At 41.5% G+C, this 11,717-nt stretch overlaps 1 protein-coding gene across 1 annotated transcript in view; it reads right to left on the bottom strand.

The window, feature by feature from the left end:
* Window positions 1-5,656: 5,656 nt before the first annotated feature.
* Window positions 5,657-11,717, bottom strand: part of LOC144768464 (uncharacterized) — a 36,226-nt gene continuing 30,165 nt past the window's right edge. The window contains exon 2 of the mRNA XM_078652187.1: window positions 5,657-11,021. Coding sequence (XP_078508313.1) covers window positions 8,876-10,609 — 1,734 coding nt within the window. The 5' untranslated portion in view covers window positions 10,610-11,021 and the 3' untranslated portion in view covers window positions 5,657-8,875. The remainder of the gene's footprint in view (window positions 11,022-11,717) is intronic.

The following is an 11,717-nucleotide window of genomic DNA, read 5'->3' as shown; positions in this document are numbered from 1 at the left end:
CCAACACTCACAGCAACACAGTGATAAATAACACCACCAATGGACACCACACTGGTTTAGAAAAATAAAGTATCTTTATCTAAACAGGACTAAAATGACAAAAAACAACATGAAAGTATTAAGAAAAAGGACTTTCAAAAGGTTTTAGCAACTGAGTCCATAGAAAACTATGGATGTGTGCTTTCTTGCAAAGCACCTGTTGTTGAGACAAAATTCACCAAGCCAAACAGCAGAAGTGATGAAAAGCGTAGAAAAACAAAGAGATGCGTAATTCCTGAGACCTTCGTGGATGCGATGCAACAGTTCCGCTGTACACAGGGGAGCAATGCGTCGGGTCCGGTCTGTAGGGGGAAGCGATGCGTCGATTCTGAGATGATTACGATCAGTGGGTGATGAGTCGGGGAAAACTTTCTCCACACGGATGATGCATGGAAATCCGGGATGCGTCGACCTTTTCAGCCTCGATCTCTCGTTGTGTCGATTCTTGCCGTGGCGACAAGCGCAGCGTTGGTTTCGGCAGCGGCCCGGTGAAATGCGGGAGATTCTGCTTGCACCATGGCGTTGTGTTGGAAAAACTGTCTAAAGAAATTGCGATGCGTCAACCTTCAGGGGCCCAAAACAGTCACAGGCACCTCTTGGCAGGTCAGAACTCCCAGCAAGGAATTGATTTCAGAAGTAGTCTAAAGTTCAGGGGTTTTAGGCCTAATACTTATACCCCAAAATGTCTTTGTTCTCTTTGGGCAAGGGTCTCTGAGCCCAATCCAAACCAGTTCTGTCCTCTCTGGTGAAGCTGCCCAGCAGGAGGTGGTGGCTGCATTGTGTAAGGCAGACAGGCCCTATTCAGGTGCAAGGGAAATCTCCTCCCACCACTCTATGCAGACCGGGCCTACTCAGGTGCTAGTGAGAACACCTCCCCCAACTCTGAATGCAGCCCAGATCTATTCAAACCAGCCCTGACTCATTCAGAATGGCAGGACACCCATCAAACCCCCCCCCCCCGGTGGCTGTCTCAGAGAATGCACCTCCCCAGCCCCTGTCACTCCAAAAAAGACAGTCCATACACAAACAGGCAGAGGCACACCGAATGGCTAAACAAGAAAATGCCTACTTTCTAAAAGTGGTATTTTCAAACACACTGACTGAGTCTCTTTACTGATAAAAGGTACTTCACCCACAAGAATAGTTAATATTCTCAATAAATAGCGAGAAAGAGCTCATATTTATTTGTCCATTTTATTAAACCAACAGGTTAGACCGTGCCCAGCCCTGAGGAAAATCCAGCGACATAACAATGGGATTGGAAACACGTCTGCTTTTCCTTTTCATTCACAAAGGGCCATTCACTAATCATTGTCTAGCTCGTTGTTTGAGGAGGCCTTCACCTAAAGATTTAGCCCCACTGAAAAACTAAGGCGTTAAGTAGCAGGCTTCAGGATTGCTTGTTGTAACTGATTATGCTGGTGTAATTATTACATGTTGTCATTTAATTTTAGTAACATTATTGTTGTACCTTGAAGAATTCATGTCTCTTGTACACTATTCTTCAACTGTTAATTGTTTAAAAATATTGGATGTAAACTGATTGTGTGTCGCGCTCAAGCATATGTAATTGTAAAAAAGCATTTAAGTACATAAAACATGTATGTGATAAAAGTCACATTTTGCCTATGAACAGCGTGGTCAAGGCACTAAGTCTTCTTAAATAAATAGCAGCATTCTAAAGTAGTAACTAGGTGATCTTCTTTCATTGTTAATAATTTCTAAAAGTAGCATTATCAAACGCACAATTTAAAAACCATCTTTAGTAAAAGATGTTTTATTAAATTCTGAGTTCAGAGAGCGTAAACTTTATTTTTTTGTGCTTGTCCCTTTTTTTTAAAATGTATTTATTTATTTCCAGGGTTGTTTTGAGGTGACAAAACAACTTAGATTTATACATTTGGCATAATCAATACATAAATAACGTAAATAACATTATTGCTAGCTTCTTCTTTTTTTTTTCCCCCTTTCCTTCCTTTCTTCCACCTTTAAAACATTTTCTTCCAGCACATGACAAGACCAAATTGAAAAAGAAAAAAAAAAAAAAGGAGAAAAGAAAAAAAAGGGAGATAAGACAACGGAACACACTAATCTAGTTTATCTGATAATATTTGCGATAGGGCTCAGCCAGACTCTAAATAATCTGTTAAAGCACCCAAAATTGATGAGCTTATACGTTTTTTTCTTACCCCTTTTAACTGCATATAAACTCCATTCTAGTTCATAAATATAAAGTTTGGCTCTCCAGAATTCGAACATTGGGGCCTCTGGCTGTAGCCATTCCGTAGCGATACATAGCCTAGCGACAGTCATAGCTAAGAATAAGAAAAAATTGTGTTTATTTAATACTGAATCATCATCCACATTTGGTTCAGTTCCTAATAACATAAACATTGAAGATATCTTAATCGGTCTATGCAATACAATGGAAATGAATTTCTCCAAACCGTTCATAAATAACTTAATACAATAATAAAATATATGCGACATATCAGCATCGGGATCTCCACAGCGAAAACACTTCCCATCATATTTCCTGCCCCAGGTGGCCATTCGCTTAGGGGTATAATATAGCCTAAATACCGTTTTGTATACTTGAGCTTTTAGGTTAGCTGCCATGCAAATCTCCTTAGCCATGCATAAAGTATCATGAATATCAACTTCTGGGACAGCTAACTGATTTTGCCAATAAAGATTGAATTTATTCATATCATCATCTCTGCCCTCAAGCATTAGCGAATATAGTGAACCAATCTTTTTCCTGAGGCGAATCCCTTCAACTAATGCATTTGGTGCTGGTTTAATTTGTTTTTTTAAACAAAAATCGCGAATTTGTAAATATTTAAAAAAAGATGCCGGAGACACATCATATTTTTTTACCAATGTTCCGAAAGTAACAAATATAGAATGCTCATCATATAAATCTCCAATTTTTCTTAACCCTTTATTTGACCATCCCTTTGTGACATTATCCCAAAAAATAGAAGGTAATATTTTATCCGCAGTGAAAGGGGTGTAATAAGAGATTCTTCCTAAATTAACTAATTTCCGAACACTTCTCCAAACTTTAAAGGCTGAAACTAGCACCTTAAAGCGAGTATGCTTGTAGTAGTGACCCTCTAGTTCTTTTAATAAACTCCCTTTTGCTTGCTCTCCCAATAACAGATAAAATATTGAGGGTGAATCTGCTACATCCTCTGTAGGTTCTCCTGTCAGCATAAAGCGCAGCCTTTGCAAAAAACAAACATAGTAATAAAGCAAAAAATCGGGTAAACCACGCCCGCCCCTTTCTTCCGGGAGCGTTAGCCATTTCATGGCACGTCGAGTTTTACCCGGGAACCAGAAAAATTTCAGACACACAGTCTGAAGCTGATGTAAGTATTTTTCTGGGAATTCTAATGGGATTCTCTGAAATAAATATAATACTTTTGGTAGAATATTCATTTTGATAATATTCCCTCTCCCTATAATAGAAATTTGCAGACGCCCCCATCTTTCCAAAGATTGCTTGATTTGATTTTTTGTTTCTTCCCAGTTGGTATCTACTATTCCTTGCATTTGAGCTCTGATTTTTATACCCAAGTATGTAACCTCAGTAGTAACTCTTGAATCATTAAATTGTATAGTCTCTGTACATAAGATTTGAGTTTTTGATGAATTTAATTTATATCCAGACCTGGCGCCGAACACTTCTGCTAGTTGCTCTATCTCTCTTAATGCCTGCTCAGGTTTGGTAGTTGTGATCGCAATATCATCTGCGTATGCAAATATTGAATATGGGATCTCTTTGATAACGAAAGGTTTAATATTGGGTGAGTTACGTAAACTAATAATAAAAGGGTTTATAAATAAAGCAAAAAGCAACGGGGAACACGGGCACCCTTGCCGGGTCCCTCGGGTGATATTAAACTTTTCAGATTTTAAACCCATAGCCACTATTCTTGCGTTAGGTGCCTTATAGGGTACCTGAATGGCAGTCATAAAAGCTTGACCAAATCAAATGTGCTTGTCCCTATGGGAAGATATGCTTGTAAAATGTTACAAAGCATTCCCCATTCTGTCCTATGGGGCAAGATAGCCTTTCAATAGTGAAAAACAAAATTGGCAGTATTTCACTATCAGGACATGTTACACACATCAGTACATGTCCTCCCTTTCACATACACTACTCCTTGCCCAGAGGGGTACCTTGGGCCAACCATACGAGTGTCCTATATGTAAGAAAAGGGAAGGTAAGAGCCTGGCAAGTGTGTGCACTTGCCAAGGCGACATGGCAGTTGGCAGACTGTGCACAGGCACTGCAGTGGCAGGCCTGAGACATCTTTTTAGGGTTACTCATGTGGGTGGCACAATCAGTGCTGCATGCCCTCTAGTAGTATTTCATTTACCAGCACCGGCACACCGAGTGCACTTTACTAGGGACTGACCAATAAATCAAAATATGCCAATCAGAGAGAACCAATCATAATACCAATTTACACAGAGAGCATATGCACTTAAGTACTGATTAGCAGTGGTAAAGTGTCCAGAGTCCTAAAACCAAGAACAACAGGTCAGGAAACAATAGGAGGTAGAAGCAAAAAGTTTGGGGATAACCCTGCAAAAAGGACCACGCCCAACAGTCCTCAATACCTGGGTGTTTGAATAAGCCTACAGGACCTGCAAGTGCCTGGATAACCTATTGGGCCATTAACCGCGCTTTATAAATCCTGCTCGATGGAAGCCTTGATCACTGTGGAATTAACAGTTAGCCTTTTATAAACAAGTAAAGCGAAGCAAACAGTTTTTTTATAGCCTCTATCTAAGTATCATTGTCTTCAGGATGGTGAAACACTGACCTATCAATTGCTCCTTCTGTCTCTTCAAGGACTGAGGATTTAACTTCCTATTCTTCCAGCTGCGGTTCTTCGGTCACCAAATGGGCACATACAGTTCAGTAGTATTATGTTTTTTATCAATGTTACTTGGTGGAAGCCCAGTCGGAGAGGAGTGTGGTATAGCGCAGTTGAATTTGTCATGACATTTTATTATAGTAGACTCTGGAACAGGAAAAGGGATTTGTCCTGCTGCTTAGTGATAATGAGTCTGCTTTGTAAATAGGACACACCACTGGATGTGTCATCCTGTCACCACACCCAGCAGTGACATCGTAGACCGCCTCAATCTACGTATGCGGGCATAGAGTTGATAAAATTTATACAAGGTCTCTTGCCTTGTGTTCATGGTTTAAAATTTGTATTGTGCTTATATACAAAACCAAAAGACACACATATGATAGACGGAATTCGGAATAATTCAAACATTCACCCCCAGTCAAGTGATCTGGGTTAAATCCATTGTTCCTATGCTCCCCATACCAGGCCAGTTAAGACTTAGGCATATTCAAATCATTGGCCCTGCTCCTCATGGGTGCAGTCCAGCTTGAACTTTCAAGTCAGGTCCTCCCTGGACCAGAAACAAGCACACAGAGACCAGTTTCGGGGAATCACCCCTTATCAGTCATCTTGAATCCAGTGCACAGTGAGCCTGGGACCCACGTCTAGGAATACCCGTGGCCCTTTATATGGTTCCTCCCCAGGGTGGGCTTTCCTATGGTATATTGGCTGTGCGGTGCCTTTCTAAAAAATGCCTTGTCACTTTCTGTACATTCATACGGTTGCTTCATTAAGAACACATTGTCACATTCTCCAGGAACTCGCCCAGAGTTCTGCAAAGCCATTCCTTACTTCATCTCCTAACTCGCCATTGCCTCCAAACACCACATATTCATAGCAGATCTCAGCTTCCACATGGAAGACCTTAGCGACGTCAGCACTGCCAACCTAATAGAAAGCATGAGCATCGGCCTCATCCACTTCATCATTGACCCAATGCACATTGTAGGGCACGCGCTTGACTCCATCCTCATCTCCAGCGAAACAATCAAGTACCACCATGTCACAGAACTCACCTGGACCGACCACTCCATTGTCCACTTCACTAGCACAGGGCACAATACTACGGAAATCAAAGCCAAACAACCCAGTGCAACTGGAAAACTGTCTCAGACGAGAACTGAAACAACACTCTCCATGCCAACTGACTGGACAAAGCTCAAGACCTTAAATAGGCCCTTAGGAACTTCACAGACTGGATCACCGACTATGTCACCCCCACGAAGCTGGCCAAGATCAGAGAATTGGCAAAGGGTGTCAACTTCATTACCCCGGAACTTCAGACCTCTAAAGGAGACTGTTGTTGGCTAGAAAGAAGATTGCGTACCAATAACAATCCAGTGCACTACACCACCTTCAGGACATCGATCAACCACTATCACCTCCTCCTTAAAGAAGAGAGCCCTCACATGCTGGATAAAGATCAGATCAAACCACAGCAATGAGCTCTTCACCATCGTTATGGAATCCAGCAACCCTGCAGCCACTGAGAATATCATAACTCTCTCCTAGTATCTGTGCTACACGCTTGCTGATTACTTCCATTAGAAGATCGCTGTCATCTACAGGGACTTTGAACCTCAGCTCTCTGCCACTGGCAGCCTCAACCTCCTCACATCCACTAACTCTTACCTCTGGCCTGCTTCCTGGGATATCCTCATTGCACAAGACACCACCTCTATAATGAACTCCGTGCACTCTGGGGTACCCACTGATCCATGCCCCCACCATATCTTTAACCTCAGGATCAAGGTGATCAGATTAGAGCTCACAAACCAACATAACAGATCGATCACCTTGGCCTCCTTCGCAGAAGAGTGGTAACATGTAGAAGTGAAGCCCCTCCTAAAAAAAACCTTCAGCAGACCTAGAGCAGCTGAAGAACTCCAGACGGATACCCCTGCTCTCGTTCCTGGCCATAGTCTTTGAGAGGACAATCAACAGTAAGCTGACCAGACATCTGGAGCACAACAACCTATTGGACTCCTCCCAGTCAGGCTTCTGTGCCAGTCAAAGCACAGAGACTGCCCTGATAGCAGCCACAGATGATATCAGAGCCCTCCTGGACCTCAGTCGGACTACAGCCCCCATCATCCTTGACCTCTCGGCTGCCTTCAACATGGTCTTCCACCAGATCCTGATCGACAAGCTCCACCACATTGGAATCCATGGAAATGCCCTCAAACGAATCGCCTCCTACCTCACCAGAAAAACTCTGAAAATCAGACTCCCGTCCTACTCCTGAGCCCAAGGACATCATCTGTGGTGCCCCACAATGATCCTCCGTCATCCCCACCTTCTTCTACACTTACATGATACCCCTAGCCAACATTATTAGATCACACGGGCTGAAAGTCATCTTCTACACCCACCTCACCAACTCCAGAGACAACTTACATAGGTACACGGCCAACATAACTGACTGGATGAAGCACAACTGCCTAAAACTGAACACAGACAAGACGGAAGTCCTCATCTTCAGTAACCATGCATCTCCTTGGAGCGATGCATGGTGCTCAGCAGAATCTGGCTTCCTCCCCTCCCTTACAGACCATGCCCATGACTCACAATGCACATGCGCTGTAAGATCTTTAGATCTTGCAGCTCCCCATCAGCATCAGACAAATGATCACCCAAGCCCTGGTGACCAACTGGCTTGGCTACCTAAACACTCTGTACGTAGGAATCAACACTAACCTTCAGAGACAACTGCAGACAATACAGAACATAGCAGCAATGCTAATCCTCAACCTCCTGAAGCAGACCCACATCAATTCCCACCTCAGTAAACTCTACTGGCTCCCAGTCCAGAAAAGAGGCAAGATACCGACCCATGCTTATAAGGCACTCCACAACGAAGGATTGTCCTACATCAGCCAAAGTTTATTCTTTAACCAGCCCGCCAGACACCTGCATTCCGCCTCCCTCTTGCTCACTCACACTTCCAGAGTCTGACAAACCAGGCACAGAGGCTACTTTTTCTCCCAACTAGCTGAATAGACCTGGAATGAACTTTCCCTGCACTGGAGATCTGACTCATCAATGAATCTGGAAAGAACGCTAGATCTGGCTGTTCAACTGATCGACCCCTCCGGACAGCAACTCCTCCCCAGCGGCTTGAGAATCTCACGGATGATTTGCTGCGCTTAATAAATAACCATTGATTGATTCGAGTTCGTACATTCATATAGATTTTTCCCAGTGGGGACTTTGATGGTATTTAACTCTCCCTTGCTAACAAATAATGCCTTGCTACAATCAGTGCAGTCTTCAGGGTGGACTTTTGATGTTGCGTTAGCTCTCCATTTATGAATTCATGGTCACATTCAATACATTTATAGAGTTTCTGTCCTGTGTGAACATTCTGATATATTACATTTTGTTTTGTAATCGATCCCTTGCCAAATTCTATTTATTAATAGGGTTTATCCCTAGTGTGGATTTGTTGATGCTGCATTGGCTTATACTTCCTTGGAAGATTTTATTACACTCTGTAAATACATAGGATTTTTTGCCATGTAAATTTTCAGACATCGCTTCAGTTGTCCATTTATTATTAATGCTTTGTGGTATTCAATTCATACATTTTCTCTCCTGTGTGAACTTTCTGATTTTGTATTAAATTTTGCTTTGTGATGAATGCCTTGTCACATTCTGTAAACTGCTAAGTCGCATTCAGTACAGCCCTATCGTTTCTAACCAGTGTGGAATTTCTGATGTACTATTATGTACATTCATAGGTTTTCTCCCCTGTGTGGACTATCTGATGTTGCATAAGACATGACATTATAATAAACGCATTCTCACATTCAGTGCAGTTGAATGGTTTCTTCCCAATGTGGATTTTCTAATGTCACTTCAGGTCTCCATTTGTTATAAATGCTTTGTCACATTCAGTGCATTCATACGGATTCCCCGTCAGTGGGGATCTTTTGATGTTGCTTTAGCGGTCTATATTTTATAAATGCCTTGCCACATTCTGTACGTCCATACGGTTTCTCCCCAGTGTGGATATTTTGATGTCGCTTCAGCTCTCCATTTGTTATAAATGCTTTGTCACATTCTGTACATTGATATGGTCTCTCTCCAGTGTGGACTTTTTCATGTCGCTTCAGCTCTCCATTTGCTATAAATGCTTTTTCACATTCTGTACATTGATATGGTCTCTCTCCAGTGTGGACTTTTTGATGTCGCTTCAGCTCTCCATTTGTTATAAATGCTTTGTCACATTCTGTACATTGATATGGTCTCTCTCCAGTGTAGACTTTTTGATGTCGCTTCAGATCTCGATTGATCTTAAATGCTTTGCCACATTCTGTACATTGATATGGTCTCTCTCCAGTGTGGACTTTTTGATGTTGCTTCAGCTGTACATTTGTTCTGAATGCTTTGTCACATTCTGTACATTGATGTGATTTCTCCCCAGTGTGGACTCTCTGATGTTCCATTAGTTGTGACTTTCTAATGAATGCCTTGTCACATTCTGTACATTTGTATGGTTTTTCCCCAGTGTGGATTTTCTGATGTTGATTTAGCTTACTATTTCTGATAAATGATTTGTCACATTCTGTACATTGATATGATCTCTCTCCAGTGTGGGTTTTCTGATGGTTTTTTAAGTCTCCACTAAAAGTAAATGGCATGTCACATTCTGTACATTGGTATGGTTTCTCCCCAGTGTGGATTTTCTGATGTTGTTTTAGCTCTCCATTTGTTATAAATGCCTTGTCACATTCTGTACATGCATACTGTTTCTCACCAGTGTGGGTTTTCTGATGTTGTGTTAGCTGTCCATTTGTTATAAATGCTTTGTCACATTCTGTACATTGATATGGTTTCTCCCCAGTGTGGTCTTTCACATGTTTCATTAGATGTGACTTTCTAATATATGCCATGTCACATTCTGTACATTGGTATGGTTTCTCCCCAGTGTGGATTTTCTGATGTTGCTTTAGCTCTCTATTTCTTATAAATGATTTGTCACATTCTGTACATTGATATGATCTCTCTCCAGTGTGGATTTTCTGATGTTGCTTTAGATCTCCCTTTCTTTTAAATGCTTTGTCACATTCTGTACATTGATATGATCTCTCTCCAGTGTGGGTTTTCTGATGGTTTTTTAGGTCTCCATTGAAAATAAATGCCATGTCACATTCTGTGCATGTATATGGTTTCTCCCCAGTGTGGATTTTCTGATGTCGTTTTAGCTCTCCATTTGTTATAAATGCCTTGTCACATTCTGTACATGCATACTGTTTCTCCCCAGTGTGGGTTTTCTGATGTTGTGTTAGCTGTCCATTTGTTATAAATGCTTTGTCACATTCTGTACATTGATATGGTTTCTCCCCAGTGTGGATTTTATGATGTTTCATTAGATGTGACTTTCTAATGAATGCCACGTCACATTCTGTACATTGGTACGGTTTCTCCCCAGTGTGGATTTTCTGATGTTGTGTTAGCTTTTCATTTGTTATAAATGCTTTGTCACATTCTGTACATTCATACGGTTTCTCCCCAGTGTGGATCATTTGATGCCGCTTTAGATTCGCCTTCCATCTGAACAATTTATTACATTCTGTACATTTATATGGTTTCTCCTCTACGTGGACCCTATGATGCTGCATTAGATCTTTCATTGCAAAGAACACGTTTCCACAGTCAATCCATCGATCTGGTTTTTCTCCAGTATGAAGTTTCTTATGTCACACTTGCTCTTTTTGTTTGCCTACTACATGTTTTGTCACATTCTAGAAATTCATACAGTTTCTCTCCTGTGTGTTCTTTCTGGTAACAGGTTAGCTCTTCCTTCGTAATGAGCACCTCAGAGTTGCTTCAGTATGTCAGTCTCTATAATGTCTATCAGCTGATATCTAAGAGCCAAGTAAAGACCTCATTGGGCATCTTGGGTTTTCTGCTGTACAAAAAGACTTCGGCGAGGCATTAGCCTTCAAGGGAAGAGTTTTTGAGGCACACTGTTTTTACATCACTCCCCACACCAGTGATGTTTAATAGCTTTACTTTTTTCATTCATTACTGCATTTATTTCACCTGTTAGATTAAGAAAAAGAAACAATGAATAAGCTTAAATGCAAAGCCCATCAGAAAAACCTATTGGCATTTAATGATACATTTAAGTGTCCATATAAACAAGTGCCCAGAAGAAATTCTAGATTCCACTTTCAATGTAAAGATGCAATAGGCAGAGTAAGGGCATAAGATCCTTCCGTGACCCCCTTCTATTGAGGAGTGTAGACTCAAGGAGTAACCAAGAGACCAGAGGCTGTTGCTTGTTCAGTGTTCAGGGAGTGAGATCTTCTCCCACGACACACTACAATGTTAAATTCATAGCAACCAGATGCCTCCCTTCTTATCCAGGGAACGGTTCCTATTATCACACAGCCTAACGAATAATGCAAGATGGAACCTGTTAGAAACCTGGTCTCTAGTTGGAAGAGGTATGCACCATGTCCAAGTAGGGCCAGCAATCCTGGTCAGGGTAAGTCGCAACACAATTCCAAATTATTCTGTGCTCACCCCCTGGTAGCTGGGCACAGAGCAGGCATGCTTAAAAGGCAATGTTTAAAGGGTTTGTGCAATAATTCATGCAACAACACAGTGAATACATCACAAAAAGACTCAGTTTAGAAATATAGAGAACATTTACAGAGTAAAACAAGTCCAAAACGATCATCAAAATCAATCAAGTAGAAGCTGAGATATTGAATTTTGAAGAGATAAAAGCTA

This window comes from Lissotriton helveticus, chromosome 1_1 (genome assembly GCF_964261635.1).
Source record: "Lissotriton helveticus chromosome 1_1, aLisHel1.1, whole genome shotgun sequence".
NCBI lineage: Eukaryota > Metazoa > Chordata > Amphibia > Caudata > Salamandridae > Lissotriton > Lissotriton helveticus.
The sequence above is the reverse complement of the archived record's forward strand: the minus strand, read 5'-3'. Positions and strand labels throughout refer to the sequence as shown.